General features: G+C 40.8%; 1 protein-coding gene across 4 annotated transcripts in view; it reads left to right on the forward strand.

Moving 5' to 3' along the window:
- The window catches only part of ST8SIA5 (ST8 alpha-N-acetyl-neuraminide alpha-2,8-sialyltransferase 5), a 66,746-nt gene that overhangs the window by 42,139 nt on the left and 3,888 nt on the right, over positions 1-20,719 (forward strand). For all 4 annotated transcript variants that reach the window (XM_032206188.1, XM_032206186.1, XM_032206189.1 and 1 more), the window contains 5 exons: positions 8,893-8,985; positions 11,129-11,215; positions 13,666-13,810; positions 16,089-16,201; positions 19,682-19,774. In XM_032206188.1, the coding sequence (XP_032062079.1) occupies positions 8,893-8,985; positions 11,129-11,215; positions 13,666-13,810; positions 16,089-16,201; positions 19,682-19,774 (531 nt within the window). The remainder of the gene's footprint in view (positions 1-8,892; positions 8,986-11,128; positions 11,216-13,665; positions 13,811-16,088; positions 16,202-19,681; positions 19,775-20,719) is intronic.

The raw sequence follows: 20,719 nt of genomic DNA on the forward strand, positions 1-20,719 counted from the left end.
CAGAAGATGAGCCCTACTCGAATTGCAGACAGCTCCACTGTCCCAGAGTAACCAAGCTCACCAAGGCTTTTCATCCCAGGGCATGAGACACTTTTTTAGATTGCACAGAACTGTTCCGTGGAGATAGATAGAAAGTGGTATCATGAACTCAGCTCAGTAAGTGGTGCAACAGAGAGTGTGGCTCAGGTTTGTGGCAGCTGTCATTGTTATGAGTAGTTTTCCCACAGAGGTCTGTGTTTTCTCGGACTTTCTGAACACCAAAAGCTTCATTTCCATGCATAGTGCATTGCTGTGCATCTTCCAGGAAGCAATAAAGTTGTGAATACTTTATTCATAAGAAAAGTTTACTGAGTAAAACATGTAAGCCTCCAAAGCCATGGGGTGGTGAGGCCAACTGTAGGTGTGTACACTCAACCTAAGGAGGACTTTCCTAGAGATTCATCCCTGGATTTGGGCATTTTTCTAGAGCCCAGAGTGCTCTGTTCTCCTTTTAATATGTTTTGCAATTTATTGGGATTGTGAACCTTCATGCTTAAAGCATTTGTTGTTGCCAAGATTAAACTGCCTTAATGGTGTGATGATAGACCTGGCCTGTTGGTTGGGTTATGGTGTTCTCTGCCACCTTCAGTTCATCTGAGCTGAAGATGGGGTTCAATATAGGACGTAGGTAGTAAGACCACAGGAGCCTTTGGTGGGTGAGATAAGTGAGCTGTATACTTTTGGGCCTTCTGGTTCCTACACTGAATTCTCCAGTATTGCAGATAGGGAACTTTGTCCCAGTGGCTACAAAATAGAGAGTGTAATCCACTGATTTCATCAAATTCACATTTTACAAGAATGCAAATCAGGGCTTGAACCATCAGACCTCATTGACCGGGATGGTAGTTGAGGATGTTCCTTAAGTCACAGTGCTGAACTCTTTGTATTTATCATACAAAGATACTAAAATCTTGAGAAACACAAGAAAAAAATAAGCCATTGCTTGCGATGATAAGCTAAAATGTGTTTTTGAGATGTTATTGATGTATAAGTGTTGTCATATGTTTTGTTATGCCTCCCAGGTGGTTGTACGGATAACAACATCAGCAGCTTATTTCAATCAGAGTGATAGGAATGGGCTTGATTAAAACAACTGAACAGCAGTTTTATTAAAACTGCAGAGCTCTGAAATGGATCTGGTAAAACAGTAGTCCCTGCAGCACACCCCGCTGCTGCTTGTCAGCAGCTGGTGCTGTTTTGATATGGTGATCAGGAAAGAAAAGAAACAACAAAGTCTCCTCCAAAAAGCCCATTCAGTATGCTCTCCAATAAATTGTTCTGAGAGTGACACTGCGCAGTGGAAAAGCCTCTAAATGGAGATGTGTGGCAGTCTCTCGGGGAGGAGACCCAGGGGGCACAGGGAGCTGTGGTGGTGGTTTGGGAGTGTGGTCTGTGAGATGGGCTTATCCCCGGTGAGTGAACACACTGCAGGGGCTTTGCTATGTCAATTAGGGCTGTTTCTGCTTTAGGTCCTGCTATTTCGCCACCAACTGTGCTATACTGAACAGTATGTTAGATGGAAATTCTGGGGAAACCTTGGTCTTGGATAAGTGGACGGATGAGAAGGGAAAATGTGACACTGGCAGGAGTGAATGTGTGGTCAGTTCATGCTCCTAATGTGGTTTAGGGCAGCAGAGCCAGGCAATCCCAAATGATCCCAAATGATTTTTGTATTGAGATGTGAGGATAGGTTATCAAAAGCAGAATGGCAGGGAGCAGCAAGTACTAGTTAGCCAGAAACTTTCATAGCTGTGGTGCAAAACACATCCCCAGGGTATCACAACTATCATCTCATCTGTACAGATGTGTAAAGTGCTTGTGAAGTCACTCGACCAGATCAGATAAGGACTCCAGAAACAGGACACTTCTGAGATATGGCAGACTGATGCATGCACTTCTCTGAGGTTAATTGGGAGGTAGAGCTATCAACGAACTAAATTTAAGGGACAGCAATATAAAAGTTACTCCTCCTCTGTGAAAGATCAAATATTTGAATTTATGTCTGGTTTGTGGAAGCACTTTTGTTTTAACATAAAAATCTGGAAGATAGGGGATCCTGAAACATTTCTGGACACTTCTGGCGCTATCTGTTACCAAAACCACAGACAAACTTGTGACACTGTGAGGAGATATCTAGCCAAACATTTCAAAATATCCTAGCTGGGTACTCAGGAGGTTCATAAGTTAATAGCTGTTAAACTCAGGTACACAATGTTGGGAAAGTGTGAGTCCTTATTCAAGAATTTAATTTCCTTATTTTTGTTTGATTATTCCAGTTCTTTTAGAAAGAAAAGCATATGTGAGCTAAAGATGCTATTTCTATCCTCATCTTCCAAAGCACTGGATATTATTTTCCTTGGTATTCTGCATTGAAAAGCTTTCTGCTACTAGGAATTGCTTCCTGGTGCAGCACTGGTCCCCCCTACTTCGTCACCATATGTTTAGATTAAGCATCATATGTCTCTCATACTTTTTGGAACCCAAATCATTCTTATAGTTCCTTTCATAAGTCCTCAGTGTCTTGGACCCTCAAAGCTGAAGCAGCAGAACTGGATGCAGTATTTCCTGGGCAACCCGCTCTAGGTGTCCCTACTTGAGCAGAGAGGGGTTGGGCTGGATGACCTCCAGAGGTCACTTCAAACCTTAGCCATTCTGTGAACACTTAAATTTTAATTTTTTGCATGACACATTTTGTTTGTAGCTACAGCCACGTACTGAAAGTTAGTGATCAATTAGACACAAGTATATATTAACATTAGAGATGGAGATGGTAAAAGATTTAAACCAGGTAAGGCTAGTGCCCCTGGCATCGTCAGAAGACAGACAAGAGGGATGTGAACCATCTATTTTCATATTTGTTGTCCCCAAGGTGGAGGTAGTTTCATCAACCTCTATAGAAGAAGACTCTTGCCTCTTCAGCCTTCCCTTTGTGCCCACAGCAACTTCTCTCTCACTTCAGTCTTTCAAGCAACAGCCTGGTGTGGAGAAGTCAACACAGCCTCTCAGGGGGCAGAAACAACACGTACAGCAATGAGATATTTTTTGCCACAGCTCTAGAGAAGTGTAAATTAATCTGAGTGCATCAAACATTTCTGCTTCACGTGCTCGTTCTTGGATCTCATTTAACACCAGTACATCCTCAGATGTTTTCTTTTACGTGGTGTAGTACGAAAGGTCATTATGGTTTCCATCAGCTTCATGGCCTGCTCTTGTTCTCCATACTAATCCTGTGGTCCAGGCAATGTCTGTGAGGGTGGCACCCGAGGTCCCTGTTCCTGCCTGCCCTTCACTTGCCTCTACATCACCTTCTTCTGCCCAGCAGGGATTTACCTAAGTGCCTTCCAACCAAGGTCAAAGTGCATGTGTGCAGTTATAGGAGGATATGACTTGCAAAGTGATAGGTTGCATTATGGGGGGGGGAAATATCAAAATGTCAGGCCCTTAAACCTTTTGACCAAACCTTGCACATCGTCATGTCACATAGAATAATTAATAGAGGGAAAATCTGGCAGGATTTGGTCCCTCACTCACAACAGAGTGATGAAGTCAGTACCTACTTGTCTTTGTTTTGCCTGAATTTTCCAGAGCCCCTGTAATCACTATATGCTCCACTTGAGCAGTGCTTTTGCTAAAAAATTCTGTGGATCCTCTGCTAGTCCTCCTGGATGAATGTGAGTCCCCATGTGCTTTGGGGACTGTGCCCTAGCACACTTGCAAGGTTCCTGAGTGAGGAAGGTGACTCTAGACCTGAACTTGGCCGTGGCTCTGCCCATACTGATGAGTGCAAGCACCACAAATTGGACATCTCTCTTAGTAAGTATTCAGCCTGCAGGGCTTAGTTCACTTGCTCTCATTTCTTAGTCACTAGATAATGTGTATTTTTGGAAAGATCTTTGTTTTTCCTGCAGGGTAGGTGGAATCCTTCCTGTGGTACTCTGCTCCCTTGCAGTGTAAGCGCTGCAGCCTCACCACGAGCAGTGCAGAACCAGCACTGCAGGAACGAGCAAAACGGGAGGGCGTTTGTGCAGCAGAAAATGGTTTCACTTAAAAGACGCCTGACAATTACATTCAATTATATTTTCAAACCTTTGTGCAATGTATCAGACAAATCAGTGCCTCAATCCAAATGTCACTTGAAGACAGGATTGAAGCCTCCGGCTTTTTAATTCATGTTGCACGACCAAGAAAAGCTTACTTTTGATCAAAGCAGGAGCAGCCCGACTGCAGATGATCAAAGACCTGAGCGTTAGCTGGTGTATTGGGAAGTCGGATCTCTCTCTCAAGCTCAGTAAGCTGCTCAGCTGGAAGTGAGATTGCAATGGGAGACATGAAGGTTAGAAAAGAAGAAAGTCATGGTTATTTAAAACGGGAAAATTACAGAGCAAATAGCATCTCATTTCTGGACATTCAGCACTGAGGGGTATGAAAAGAGTCCTCTCCCAGCACTTGTGGTGTTAAGATATGGGATTTGATCCTGGAAAAATGTAGATTTGGAAGGTATAACTGACCTGAATGGACATTGAGCAGTGAGCTGTGTGCATTTTCCCAGTGCCATGGGAAAACGTGTGGTTTACTGTGACTCAGTTGTCGTCATGTTCCCTCTTGTAAAGAACCGTGGATTCCTGGACTGGTTTTCCCTTTGACTTCTGACCTCTGAGGGATGAAAATTTAGATTTCAGCAAAGGAAGGGAAAGCAGTACAGGGAGAAGAGATTCTGGGGTGACACGTAAGAAAGGAGATTCTGGGGTGACATATACACACTGTTTCATGGATGTCAAACCTGCCTGTCATTCCTGGAAAGCTAAAATGCAACCCTTCCTCATAGCAAAAGGAGTAGCGTAGTCAGGAGTATCACTTGTCACTAATCAAGAGCATAAATCAAAATAAACTGCACTACACCCTTACATTTTAGCTGGATATCATACTGAGGAAGATGACGGGGAGGACAGTTTCCATTGGTGTTAATTAAGCTGGCAGGCGAATGTGTCTTTGTTCACGGGGAGCTCTGTGGTTTGGAGTAGGAGTTAATAGGCAGGAGCAGCACTTGGAGCCCGGGGAGTGGGTGAGACTGATGCCTCCTGTGGGAGAGCAGGCGGGCTGCTCTCCAAATCCTCCTGGCAGGACCAGGCTGCAGGTCCCACTGAGCAGAGGAGCTGGGTTTAGAGGACATCCGCAGGGGCTGAGGGAGCTCATGTTCCTTGTAATAGAGCTTGGTGTTGGGGGAAAGAACAGCAGGAAGCCTGTGTGTGGGAAGAGGTCAGCCGGAGCTGCGGGGAGCTGCCTCTGCTAATCTGCCATGGTGTCTGAAGCAGGAGGAGGAGAAGCTGTGGGGCAAATGAAGAACATGAATGTTCCTGGAGAAGGAAATGCATCGCTGCCTTGTGGATTTCTTTCAGATCCAGATATGGTTTATTTTTTGTGCAATTCTTTCCCCCTTACCCTTCTGCCTCTCTGGTAGCACATCTTTTTTCTTCTTTTTTTTTGGTTCATGGATTGGTTAAACAGGCAATGATCAAAGGGAGCCTCTGGGACTCAGAAAATTTCATCTCTTTCATAAAATAACAACTCTGTCTGCTGTGCCACGCGCTGAGGCCAGCTTTGCCGTGTGATAACGTGCTGTTTGACATCTGGGCTGCGGCTCTCTAACGTAGCAGCACAACCAGAAGTGCACAGGAAAGATAAAAATGCATGTTCACCTAGACTTTTACCATTCTTAGCTGTCCTGAAGCACACACAGGGTACTATAACCTGATGTTGGGCTGAAAGACAGCAGGAGGCTGATACACCATTGCTTTCCTCCTGAAGTGAGGTGGGAGAGGTGGGAGTGGTGTGCAAGGTGCTGAGTGTTGCATGGGGATGTATTCCTGCCTCTATCAATTCCTTCATGTAAAACGTGAACATTCAGGGTCCCAGTCTTGTCTCACTCAGTGAGCCAAAGTAAAGGATGGATAACACCAAACACAGTAAGAAAAATGAGTACTGAAGGGGGGTGAAAAATTGTGTAGTTACTTTTGTATCTGGACCGATAGCCAGACAAGACCCCTTCACCCTGTAAAATGCTGTGACCAGCCAGAAGTCCTATGAAGTCAGTTTGGTTTTGGAAATGTATCTGGAGTACATCCACACAGGGCTTTGGCCAGGCTGTACCAGAGGAGCTCTTAAACCAATTTCAGCTGGAGCAGCTTTCAAAATACACAAGTTGTTCAGCCCCAGCTCCAATAAGCCAAGCACAAAGGAGATGTAAAAGTGCAATGGATTTCATCTGCTTTTTAGTAAGGGCTGAATGTCCAGGTGAACAATTAAGTTAGAAGGAGAGCCCAAAGCTGTTGGTGAGAAACCAGAGGAAGGTCCATGTTGCATGACCTTCATCTCCTTTATGGGGGCTGAGGAAGCCTTTTCCCAGATTTGTCAGGATTTATGAAACACTTACAGTACAAAATTCCTTCTACAGAACTCATAAAAATGTATTTGTTTCCTTGAAAAATATGCGAACACACTTCCAAATAGTCACATTCTTGAAAGATTGTTGGGTTACTGTATTTCTTGACAGTAATAAGTTTACTTCCTCATTAAGAATTTTTGATGTTCTGCTCTTGCCATCTTCTTAGCATTGGCTTCTTCCTCTTAGTATCAAGTTTTCTGTCCCTTGCTGGATCACTGTGGTTGGTTTGGGTTTTGGCAAAGTTGAGGTGGTAAAAACCTCAGTGAGGGGTGAAGGAAACACTTCAAAGCAGTTTTTGACAGGTTAGAAATGTTCCCAGTTGGTAGCAGATTGCTTTGGGAGGCTCTTGGGCTTTTTCCAGTCACATACTATAGTCCCTTTCTCCCTCCTGTGGGTTTCTCTCTTCCTAGCTTTATCAAGTTGACTACTTAAAAGGCAACATTCAGAAACTTTAGATCTTTCTGGCTTTAGGAGGCCCTCATGGAGACACCTGGAGATGTTGTTTTCTGGGCACGTTCTCTTCATACAGTTTCCCTGGGTGGCATGAGAACTTCTCCAGAACAGCTCAAAGTTTGGATCCCCCCAGATTTTGTTGTTAACTGTAAACATGAACCACTTATAAAAATAACAAGGTTTTTCTATGTAAGGGTCTTATATTTGGAACTGAACAGAAATTCAGTTCAAATAGGATTTTTGGTGTTATTTTCAAATGACACAACATCAAAATTTTACATTTCGGATGATGGTTTGAATAAAGCTCTTATGGGAATCTAGTACTTTTATTTCTTATTGACAATTCAGAGGATAGGTTGTATTACGGGGTTGTGAATCTGACAATTTAAAGGATCCATAAAAATAACTTGATCTAGCTTCTGTTGTAATACCCATTCCCCCAGGTCATCAACTTGTGTTTCTCCATTATGCCCATAACAGCTGCATGGGTATGTCCTGTTCTTAGGAATCGAGTTTTACTACAGACTTACAGTGATGGGATGAAAGTGATGTAGAGCTTGGTTTATACCCTAAATCATTCTTGCCATTTCAGTACAGTTTCGCAGAATTCATTGGATGGCCTGGGCTTTCTCTGGCCCCTAACATGGGTTGCTGCCATTGTGTTTTATTTCTCCTTAACTCCAGTCTCATGGTGGAGGTAGAGGAGTTCAACTGAAAAAGCACACATTTATGTCAGATTTTAATTAAGACTAGCATTGTCATATCTGATGTGTCTGAGCATCCAAATCCTTTTGTTCTCAAAACCATCTCAATTTTTGTGAGAAGAAAATCCCAGCTCCCTCTCCCCCCCATATGCCCCAAGAAAACAAATCACGAAGAAAAGCTCAATTTCAGAGGTAGGCAACAGTCTCCACAGGCATGATGAAACCACCAGCACTTTGCTAAGAATTTAAGGAACTGTTTTTAAAATTCTCAGCACATTCAGACAACCAAAGGATGGAAACAATATACCTTAAGTAATCAGTGCTTTTCCCTTGACTTTCATTGGCAGCTACCATGCCTACAAGAGAGATGAACTCTTCTGAAATCATAGCCAATTAATGCCTAAGGAAGTGAGAATTGTGTTGGATGCTGTTTGAAAACCTGTCCACTTAGTTTAAATCAGTTAAATAGAAACCGAGTGCTCTCTCTTGAAAATCTCAAAATTAGCATTTGAGTCCATGCAGGGATGGACAAACTGGACGTACGTGGCTGTTCTAAAATTAACAATGACATCTGTATTTTCGTAGAATCATAGAATCACAGAATCATAGAATGGGTTGGGTTGGAAGGGACCTTAAATATCGTTAAATTCCACCCCTCTGCTGTGGGCAGGGACAGCTCCCACCAGAGCGGATTGGCCAAGGCCCCATCCAGCCTGGCCTTGGGCACTGCCAGGGATGGGGCAGCCACAGCTTCTCTGGGCAGCCTGTGCCAGTGCCTCACCACCCTCTGAGTTAAGGATTTCTTCCTCAAATCTAATCTAAATCTACCCTTTTTTAGTTTAAAACCATAGGAGAAGGAGTAATCCTTCTCCTATCACTACACCCTGACAAAGAGTCCCTCCCCAGCTTTCCTGCAGCCCCCTTTAGGTACTGGCAGGCTGCTGTAAGGTCTCCCCAGAGGCTTCTCTTCTCCAGGCTGAGCAACCCCAACTACCTCAGCCTGTCTTCATTGAAGAGGTGCTCCAGCCCCTTGATCATCCTCATGGCCTCCCCTGGACTCATTCCAATACTTCCATGTCCTTGTGCTGGGCCCCAATTTTCCTGTGAAGTAACAACATGCTCTTGGGACAACTGTTGTAGTCTCACATTAAGTAGGGATCACAAATCACAACTTAAAGCAGGTTTCTGTTGAAGTGTAAGACAAGTGTTCTAGTATAAGGGTCATTGATAGGCTTTGTCTTTGTTCTTCTTCAGGTATTTTGAGTTTTATGAAGGGCCTTTGGAATACAACTCCACCAAATGCCTGGAATTACGACAGGACATCATCGAGGTGAAGGTTTTGTCTATGTAAGTATGAATGAATGTTTGCTAAAAAGGTTGCTTTCAGGCAGGATAGAAATGATAATTTATGATGAAATTATGGAAGTATTAAGGTGCAAGAGATTCTTTCAATAGGGATCTCATCAGGGATTTCTGAGGTAAGTAGTGACATTTGAATTTGATCTAAGATCTATTTGAAAAAAAATTGAGCCTTTTAAATACATTGAGACATTTTGTTCAGGCCCAGTATTCCCAGTTTGGAACTAAATGCAGTGTTTGCAATATTATGTGTAATATTATATTCCAGGCACTCTACTGAAGATAAGAACAGACAGACTGACTCATGACAAGTGTCTGTCTAGCCTCATGCTCTGTTGTTGATGACAGACAGTAGTGAAGGCTAAGAAATGAGGCAAAATGGTTAGCCTGACCTGATAACAAATTCTGGCATGGGGCCTCTCTGAGCAGTAGGTGGTGTCTAGACTCCAGTAATCAGAGTGGACAATAAACCTCTCTGTTAATTTGTTTAGATCTTTTTTGAGCCCATTTGTACTTTTGAGCCCACTGCTTTAATTTTCTGCAGCATTGAGTTTCAGTAATAACAGTCAGTGAAAAATGCATTTATGAGAAATCATAAAATATCTGTGTTTTGTCTTGTCTGGTACTGTATGTACATCAGGAAACTAATGAGATGGCTGAGATGTAGCCATGAAGCTAAAGAGATGGAGTCAGGCAAAAAAGATTGCCCATGGAGCTGACTGGAAAGCAAAGAAGGATGTTTTTGTGTTGTCCTTCTGCATTTTTGGCATCACATTGTATTTAGGTGCTTGCGTTGTGTAGTCCCTTACTATATCTACAACCAGTGGTGTAGTTATCTTACCTAGAATCCATAAGGTTTGTTAAGGTGTGTGAAGTCTGACAGTCTCAGCTCAAAGTGCAGCTGTATAAGAGCACAGCTTTAAGTGATCAAGGCCACAGCAAATAGAAGTTATTGCTTCAGGTCTGTGTGAATTTCAAGCATGTCTCCCTTGCTGACTTTATGCATCAAAAAAAATGTAGGTTATGTCCTTGTCTTCTGTATTTGGTACTGGATGAAGGGTACACAAGTAGCAACTTTGCACTGCCTGCTGACTTGCAGTGCTTAAAAATAAATAGAAGGGGTGAGAATGTGACACTTCTGCCAGTGTTCTGCTGAAGATGGTGAGCTTTGAATTGCTCTTCTGCATACTTATCACATGGTACAAAGAATTACTCATTTCTCTTCATCTTTTCCAGTGATATATAGAATGCAGTGGTCTCCTGCTCAGTTGGATAGTTAGCCTTACTTCTGCAATAGATGCCATTTGACATTAAGCTCTTTTACTATGCTGGGTTCTTCTGATGTGCTTCCTCCTGATGTGGTACATTTCCTAAGTCAGCCCTTACGGTAATGGAAGATTTCCAAGTTAATATGCTCTGGTGGGCTACAGAAAGTACAATATGACCTAATTCCTTCCTCTAACTTCCACAGCCTGGGAAATCCTAAGTTCTACTCACTTTAAATATATATTTCCCTTAAAAGTCTTTGTTTTATTAGAACATTCAAAGCCCTCAAAGTTGAAGAAAACTCATTAATACCTATCAGTCTTGAATAATTCTCAGAGTTCAAAATTTCCCAGCCATATTATAACATTGCTGCCTAGCTCTAGGTGTTTGTAAGGCCTTTGTTATATCCATTGTCCAAATGCAGAAAAGTGTGTATGAACTCTTAAGGTAATACCACCAAAATTGTGTCACCCTTTGCCAGACTAGTGGAATTAGGAGCGTCACTGCTTGATGTAGCTGAAAGTATATTTATTAACAAGGGGGAAGGAAGGAGAGCTCCTTACATAAGGAGCTTTTCACGTTCTCTTCTCCCCAGATATGCTTATCCCTGCATGTGTGAAATTGCAGTTTATACAATGAAGAAAAATCAGTTCCGAGCATCTGAGGAGGTATATATACATGGCTTAGAGTTGTGACCTCTGAGTAGGAAAAGCAACCAAACAAAAAAACAACTAAGTTTTGCACTAGGTGGACTGACTAGTTAGTCCTATCAAACACCTGTTTCGTGGTACCCTGGCTACAGCAGCTGAAGGAGGTGAATGCCATGTAATAAAGAATTTTGCTTTTCTTTCTTTTTATCTTTTAGGGTGAAACAAACTGAATTGTTTGACAGATGGAAGAGCCTCCAGATGTGCAAATGGGAGATGAATGTCACAGAAGCTAACCTATTCAAGTAAGACATTAATGGGACTGAGTAAGGTCCATATTAATGGGACTGAGTAAGATTTGTTTTAGTTTGAGTTAAGCTTCCTGTAGTGATATCAAACCTTCAATATGGATAACAAGAGTAAGCACTGTAACTGTTGGAGTGCCATCCTTTTGACTAAACACTGCCTTTTTTCTACTGTAAAAGGTCAGCAGGGAGAGTGAAAGAGAGCTCTTGTGGCATATGGGACAGTCTTCCTAACAAAGGCAGGGAATTTGATTTGGAAAAGACTTTTCCAGGTTTGATTTGGGCAGAAATGAGGCTGGAGCAGAGAGGTAAAAGCTATATATAATGCATCAGCCAAACTCTCTTCTGGTGTAAAATAGTACCATCAGTGGTGACACTGCAAATTTGGCCTACAAAATACTCACACTGGATTTTTTCTGTGGTGTATTAGGTACTGCCAGATCTTGTTTATTAGTTACTTTTTTTTAATGGCCTCTCAGCCATTACTGCCTGACCATCTTCAGATGTTTCTTCTGGTATACGGAGACCTCTGCAGTTTGTTTCTGTAGTACTTTACCTTCCTTCATCTTTGCTGAAGGTCCTTCATGGTTCTTTCAAGATATGGCTTATGAAACTGGTCTTGTGAAGGCAATAGTTGGATGAAGCCAAAACAATACTTGAATGTTGTGTATTAACATATTCAGGGGGCCATACTGGTCTATGTAGTAGGTCTAACTGCTAGGTCTATTGAAAATTTCAAAGTGGAATACAGACTGGTTAATTCTGTAAATCACTGCAATGATTCAGAATGAGGCCCTACAGATTTCTCCCAAATTCTCTTTAATAATTGCAGGAAAAAGCTGGCATGAGTTAATGAGAGAATGTGAGAATGCATGTGCTGAGTTAGTCACTAACATCTTTAAAATAACTTTTAAAATAACTAATTGTTAGCCCCAGATTCATAGCAGTTTTTTCCAATATGAACTTCCTCACATATGTTTTTAATGCATTTTTCTGTAAAATATTTGATGGGTAATTATCGAAACCCATTTTGAGGGGAAAAAAGAAGAACTATATGGGATTAGAGCCTTCTATTATAAAGACTCCTTGGAGTGAGAGAACTGGGTCCTAATGACTGTGCCCTGAGTGCAAGGAGCACAGACCAGCTGAGAGTTGGGAGCGATGAGAGACAACCATCTAGAGACTATCTGGAGGAACATCACTCTCAGGCCAGTAACACCTGCAGTATAAGCAAAGATCACACTTATTTTTGTATCTGTAGAGTAAGGAAAACAATTTCCTGGATGGTTGTCCTCCATCAGATGTCAGACATTTATGTTAAGGAATATGAGTCAGGAAAACTATTTGGATGATAGATTAAAGAACATCTCTTCCAATTCCTTAATGCAGAACTAATGAAGAAGGCATTCTTATCTCAAATACCACAATTCAGTCCCACTACATGCTTTTCATTATTTAATGATTTAGTTACTTGAAATGACTCATTGGCTTACTCAGTCTCAGTTGCTGCCTTGATCTGATCATCATACGATGTCATTCTGTTTCAGTCAAGTATGTAATAGCAACTGGACATCATGAAATATTTGCATAGTTCCGTATTTGCTTTCTGATTCTTGTAATAAAACCCCCAGAGAAGAGTGGCTTATTTTTCCAGCTTCTAGTGAGGCCACATACCCCAGAGGCAAATAATCTAGCCACTTGGCTTTGTCTTCATGTTTGTGCATTTGCTGTGACGTATTTTTCATTAAAAGTGTAAGATACATTGAGAAACAAACCGTCTCTGGAGAGAGAGTGAGTGAGCTTAAGTCAGGGCTTTCACCAGTGAAAGGAGAAAAGCATCAGGGGAATGGATCCCTATCTGGAAAGTTACTCCTCCTATTTGCATTTCATATGAAACTTATGGTAAGGGGATCGGAGCTTAATGGATATTTTCTCATGTCCCATTTTTGAGATTTTCTCATAAATCCCATTTTTGAGATGTCAAAACTGTTCTTGTTGGCATTGAAATATATCCTATTTTATCCCAGGGACAAAGAAATTTGGGGAATTTGTCTGAGATTCTGGAGTTGTAGCCATGACCTGACTGGCTAGCACCCATTTGTCAAGGCTTTACCATCTCCCTGATGTGTGTATGTGAGGTCAAAAGCAAAACTAAGACCTTTTAAAGTTTTTGAGTAATCGGAATGTGCCATGCTACACAGTAAGTGTGGTAGTGACTTTAGGTATTGCTGTGTCCCTGCCCTGTCAAACTTCCACATCCTCAAATGAAGACTTTAGTCCCTGTGTTTCCTGCCCAGTGAAGAGTAAATTTACAAAAAATGGAAGACCTCTAAAGCAGAGAGGGATTTTTTTTTTTTAATAAAAATGCCTTTTTAGGAGTAATAGTAATTGCAAATCCTAAAGCATGCTGTCAGCTCCTAGATTTTATTGATCTCTTTTTCATTTTACAGGTCTACTTTGTCAAGGTGTTGCAATGCCCCTGCGTTTATGTTCACCACCCAGAAGAATACTCCCTTGGGAACTAAACTGAAATATGAAGTGGATACTAGTGGAATCTTCCATATCAACCAAGAAATCTTCAAAATGTTTCCAAAGGTGCCTCGTGTCTCAATCCATTTCCAGATTTAACTTCACTTTACTTGCAGCATTAAATTATATGCTATAGCCAAGCATTTAGCAATTAGCAGTTTGACATTTCTGCAGATGTCATTGCTTTTATTTTTAATATGTTTAGTTTTGATACAATATTTCAACTGGTTATCCTATTTTCTAATGGTCATCTAGTCTAGTGTGCAATGTACATACATTTTCCTGCAGAATATTGGTGATCTACCTGCAAAGCGGCTAATGAAGTAACATAATAAAACTGAATAAAAAAGCCAGTTAGTGAACAGAACTTTTTAAAGTACAATATTCACATAAAATCAATCCAACATTTGGGGTAGATCTGCTTTTTCAGGGCATGATTATTTTATAATTCATATTCACAGTGACTGACTATTTTTATCCTTATTCCTACTTGCAGCTTATCTGTGAACAGGCTGCAGAATTCTCAAATATATCCATCATAAAGATTATTCAAAACCTTTTCAGCAGATAATCCTTGACCTGAGGGCCAAAGTGCAAATGTTGTAACTGGTGGGTAAATCCCACGGCACTTTGTGACTGATGTGCAGAAATGGTCTTATGTGACTACTGACTTATCATGAGGCACGTGTCATGAATTTTAAATGCTGTATTTTGAGGGGATAACTGCAATTTGTCCCTTTCAGAAAGGGAGGAAAATACTCAGTTCGAGTACATGGGATTCTGTCATTAATGTTGACCTGGAGGGTCTAACAACTTTTAATCCATTTGCTCTCTGATCACGACTAAAAGGTAGGGCAGTGCTGTTGTCTAAATGTGCACATGGGAAACTAGGTCAGAGCAGGGGAAGGACTCAGATCCAGGAAAGTGCTTTGGCATCTGGAGAAGTGCAAAGAATGGGTACATCTACATCCAGGAGTACAGTACTCAAATCCATGCCTAATTGCACAGATGAATGCGTGAAAGACTAGAGATGCTTGTGCTTTGGCTGGAAGTGTCCTGTAGCTGCTGTTGTATTTATCCAAGACTGCTTCAAAAGTGCTCTGCAGGGTCTATCATGTGCCAAATTGCCTTTGGGATTCACTGGGCAGCAGCTGTGGGGCCAAAGCCATGCTCTGCCTAGGAGCAGGGATGCTGCATGGCAAGTATAGGAGATGCAAGGCTGAAAGAAAGGGAGCAAGAGCGTAAGGACCAAAGCCTTGTGCTAAGAATGAAGACCTAGCTTTTAATCCTTTTACAGAACTGCTGAGGCATTTCATGTTAAGAAATCACTGGATAAAGCACAGGCAACTCTGTCATGCTTCTCTGTTAGACAGGTGCTGCTTTTGTCAAACAGGCATAATTGCATGCGTGCCCTTTTGCCTCATGATTTATGAACGCTATGGGAAGATCCTGGAAATAATCACCTAGAAATGTCACGCTGTTACCACGTCTCTCTGTAGTTTCCAGTATGAAGTTATTGATAAAATAAGTATGTACAAAAAAGAGCGCTCTCATGCTTACATAAGCACACCTCTACATATTCATAAAGTGTAGTGCAGCTCAGTGCAGCATCACGGCCCTCTCACCCCAATGGCCCAGTTCTGCTCTCTGAGATGTGATTTTCACTCTTTCTGGCTTCTGCAGCAGCTGCGTATGTGCATATGATGACAGAATTTTGCCTAAAGATTGCAGAAAGATGAGTCACATCCAAGTCCTTAAAGATGCCTTACCAAAGGCTCTAGGCACTGCTGGTGGTACAAGTGCTGTTTAATAATCATCAGTTCTATTAGTACAGGCAGTAGTGGCAAGCACTAAAATTTGGCCTAGGTTCTGATAAATAGCTCTGATGTGCCATCTGGTTTAGAGGGACCTCCTGGGCTTTACTGGCTGTTCTGGGACAACGTGCAGACTCCTCCAAAGCAGGACATCAGCGCCTGGGCAGCCAGCAGTATGCAGGCAGCTAGGAAGGCGATGCCTTGGGTGCACTGATTTTACAGCTCATGCCCCCTTGTGGAAGTCAGAAGGGAAAGCAGGTTTCTAAATGACTTCTTCCATTATTAAGTCTGGACCAAAAAGAGGTTATTACATTTTTCTTTTTGAGTTAATGGTTCACAACATCTCTAAGTGCACAGAAAATCCTGTCTGCTTATGTACACCATGAGAATACCATGGGCCAGAAACAGTGTCAGCTTCCTATGATTAGTCCATCTGCAGCAAGATTCAGCTACACCAAAAATAATAATAAATAAAAGACTTCTTCCCTCCATGGTTCAGGAGAATAACTTTCCTTGCCGTGATGTTGCAGGATATGCCATACCACCGCTCCCAGTTCAAGAAATGTGCAGTGGTTGGGAATGGAGGAATTCTGAAGAACAGCAGATGTGGCCGAGAGATTGACAGTGCAGACTTTGTGTTTCGGTAAGCACCACAGCACCATTTTGTTTGTTTGTTTTTCCTGTTTTCTGTTTTAATAACAAATAAAAGATTGCTAAGCTATTCTCTCCCACATGCAAACCTGGGATTTACAAACTGGTCAAGTCTGCTTCTTGCACAAAGTGGTGATATTTCAAAGAAAACACTTCACTGTATAATATTTATTGAAAACCTAGCCTCTGGGGAATTATTTCTCCCTAACCTCATGTAGTTAATCATTGATTTATTGACAAAGCTTAATGTCCTCATTCAGCCTGCCCTGTTACTCAAGTTGTGGATTTATCCTTCTGTGGACATTAGCCCAGGCGTAGTGTCCTGTGAACATGGCCATGATTTCCTGGGACAGTTCTGGACCTCTTCTGCATAAGAAGTGGCTTGGCAAGGCCTTAAGAGCTCCACGCCACACAGCTCACATGCCTTGGAGGTGTGTTTGCAAAGTGGTGCAGTCTCTTCGGATGCAGAGCTCAAGTGCTGCATAAAGCAAGTTTTGCTGATCAGTAGTGCAGATTCCAGGTTGTGCAGAGACACCCAAGTGACTTTGAAGCTTCAGTGTCTTTACACTGCACTCGCCACTTTGTCTGGAGTTACCCTGTTTTTTTATGGTCAGGGTTACCTGCATCTCTGGATCACAGAATTTATCAGTATTTTCATCATCCTTAATATGAAGGAAAGTTTTTTTTATTATTATTCATATGCATGTCTAATCCCTCTCTGAATCCTATTAAGTTCTTTGCTTGGGTCATGGCATATGACAGCTAGCTCACAGATTCATGACCTGTTTTGTAGAAAAGAAAATCTTTTTATTTCTCTTGGCCCATTTTCTGACCTTAGCTATATTTTTGTAAGCTTAAAGTAACTGTTCATTAATCAGTGAATTTCTCTGTTTTAATACCATAAAAATTAGTCCAAATTTTGCCTCATTGTATTCTTAATTTGGCTTCAAATGAAAAATATTTTTCTACAGGTCCTTCCTTCACTATTCATTAATTTCATACCCCCTTTTCTCTGCCTTCTGTTCCCACTTTGTATTAAGCTATTGTCTGAATTCTATTCCATGAAACAATCTAGGCTTCACATAATCTGCCTCAGTTTAAAAGCCTGCTTTACATTGTATACATTAAATATGTATGGTAGATTCCTTTTTACTATGTTTGATCACTGCTATTAGTATGATTGAAATGAAAGACACATTACACTTGGAGATGACAAACTATTGAGTGGAAGTGGAAATATGGGCAGCAAATGTCATCATTTATGTATAAGAACTTTCATTGGAGGTCCCTTCTTACCACTGTTACTCTTTCTCGGACAGTACTACACCTGCTTAAAAAAGCAGATCGGATCAGTACAGGACATAGATATTGTATTTTTTGGTATCAGGAATTTATTAGAGACTTAAATAGAACTGAAATATGAATGAGTACCTCAGTACTCGTGCAACAAAAAAACTGGTTCACCATCTCCAAAACATATGGGACCAGCGTTATGCTCAAAGCCGTGTTAATGTTTAAGAGCTTAATGTCTGCTGTCATCAATTTTAAAGTAGAGCTTGTGTTTAAAGACAGGTGTCCTTAATCCACTTAACTGATCCACTTTCCAGTCTGACACCAGTTCACCAAACTGTGGGGAATCGCCCTCTTGGTCAGCAACAAAATGATTATTTAAAATAGCAAACACTGTCTATGGAGCACTGCTAACATTCAACAATACCTTCAGGACACCTTTGTATTGTCAGGAAGCTCGTAGTCATCAGCATGCAACTAATATTTTTTTATGAAATGAATTCTTATAGCAATTAATTATACTACAATAGAATGTATAAAACACAGACACCAACTGCATTTACTAGTTGTTGTCTATCTCCATCTACTGGCCAGAGTGGAGATCTGTTATGAAATGTTGGATGCATGCTGGAATGTGACTATTTTCTTTGTAGGGAAGAATTTTTGGATTATAGAGTACAGATTATGCAGATGGCATAGTTTTTATAAGGAAGTTTATAGTTTTTATATATAGTTTTTATAAGGAATTATCACCTTCAACAAATCTAACCTTTCTTAATCCTGATATGAGATGACTGTTTAAAAATATTAAAGCAAAATATTTGAAAACCTTAGTCAAATATAATCTAATGAATATGGTGCCCAGTGCTAGGTGGAACTGAGAATGCTAGAGGACTTCAGAAGGATGTTGCATGACCTAGCAGAGAAAAGTGCTGGAAATAACAATGCCCATGAGGAGGACAAGGTTGTTTAAAAAAAATTGTCTGACCTGATAAAGGAGGACTCTGGGAGGCAGATATGAACCTCCTGAGTCTGAGAAGGACTTTGAAGGATTTTTGTGCGTTTGTTTGCTCCACTATACTTGCTCTCCCCCTGGGACAGAGAAATTATATATTGAGAGCTTGAACTGCTCTGTAACACTGTGAAAACTTTGAGTATTGCTTACCCTAGGTGCCTTCTTGGTTTTCTACTACTGAGTTCTGATCTTCAAAAGTAGTATAGAGGTGTTTGGGAATTAGGCACAGCAGTAGTTTTGAGATGTGAGGATCTAAACAATGATGACTTTTATTGTGGCTTGTACATGACTTCAAAATTTTTGAAAATGTCAGCAGATAGCTAACATTACCTTGAACTGAGTGTAAGAGTGTAAGACCCCTTATGTTGCTTCTGACAATGCACAGCTGCAGTTTTTTTGTTTTTTTTTTTTGGTTTTTAGTTGAGTTTCCTATGGAAGTGAAGCTTGTGCGCAAGTGTGTTTTTCAGTAATTTCAGCATCTCTTGAGGTATGCCCTAAGTTTTGTAAGGTGATGAATCTAGGTCAAGGCCAGGGTGAGGTCAAGTTTTGCAAATATTTGCTCCTAATAGCTTTGACATCCACTGTCAAATCTGTACAGTCAGAACCTCTGCTCTTACACTGCTCTGGGAGATACAAAGGGAAGAGGAGGGGAAGCAGGTTGGTTTGGATTAATTAGGAACTAGACTGATTTCTCTCTTGTGGAGCATATCCCCTAAATTCCCTTGGGTGTAAAACAAAACATGTTAAACACAATGTTAGAAGTATAGTTTGTGTATTAATTAGGGAATACAATTGAGCTGGTGCTGAGGAAGTCCGTGATTTTAGATGGTGATTGTCCTTGGAGCTTCGTCCCAATTCTGGCTCTAAATTACCAAAGTAAATAGCTGAATTGCTACTAAGGGAGCAAAATGAGTGAACATTGGCTACATCTGCCAAAAGAGGACAGCTTTGATAGACTTCAGGGAGAACAGAGGTCTTTATATGGCCCCTAAGAACTTGGTACTTTAATGCACAGACCTGACATCAACGTGTTTTGATATGATTTTAAATTCTCAAAGTGTTTCTAGATTTTTTGACTGATAGAAACACTTAAATCAATTCTACTTTCTAGTGCTGAAAAGGTGTAAGGAATTGTTTAACCTTCTTACTATTTTTTTTCCTTTATAGATGCAATTTGCCCCCTATATCTGAGAAATACTTCACAGACGTTGGGGTAAAGACGGACGTCGTGACAGTCAATCCCAGCATAATTACAGAGAGGTCATTTCACTTTGTGTTTTTGTCTCCTATTGCTTTTCCAAATCTACCTTTCATTAAATTCTAACTGTTAAAGACAATTTTTATCCCAGTATTATTTAGAACTAACACTAGGAATCATACTTCTCATTATGAAGTGAAGTTATTTGGAATCAGTAACAACTTAAATAAATGTGTTAAACATTTAAGCCTTCACATTGATAATAGAAAGTGGGAAGCCGATGAACTAAACTCGTAACAGCAGAGCCATCCTCCCCCTGGAATTCCTGTGTGGTGCTGGCAAGCCCCAGGAAAATGTCTTGGACTCATTAGGTTGGAATTGACTTGATCCCACCCTAAATGCTTAAATAAACACACATCATCATATGTTTTTACAAAAATGCCAGTTAAACTTTGGAGCCAGGATTGACCAGGTGATTTCAATTTTAAATTTGTTAATATCTTCACACCACCTTGCTGACAGGTTTGGGACCATGGGCCTAATTCCTGTTGACCTTTCTTGGCGGGGGAATGTATTTAATTTTTTCATCATTTTCTTGCACTGCAGTTTTCTTTTAGATGTTAGAGTAAGACATTCGAATTTAGAAATGTTTATCCTCTGCTTTGGTATTTGCCTTTTTTTTTTTTTTTAAGTGTCCTGCACTGCATAGTGCATTGTATAGTTGACCAAACCTTGGAAAAATTACATACTTCTCATAATAAAAGGAGAAATAAGACATAATCAGAAATGTCTACAAAGTTCATCTACTGTAATGAGTGAATGAGTGTATTGTCAAAAAAGGGGAGAATATTTTTTTTTCTAATCCCCTGCATTTTTGCCTTACATTTCATACTGATATTTCAGTTACAGATCTAAATATATTCCCCTTATTAATTGAAACATTATTTCAATTATCTCTGTATCAGAAATTTCTCAGTAAAAGTCTGCTGCGGGTTTCTTATCTACTG

This window comes from Aythya fuligula, chromosome Z (assembly GCF_009819795.1).
Source record: "Aythya fuligula isolate bAytFul2 chromosome Z, bAytFul2.pri, whole genome shotgun sequence".
In the NCBI taxonomy this organism is placed as follows: domain Eukaryota; kingdom Metazoa; phylum Chordata; class Aves; order Anseriformes; family Anatidae; genus Aythya; species Aythya fuligula.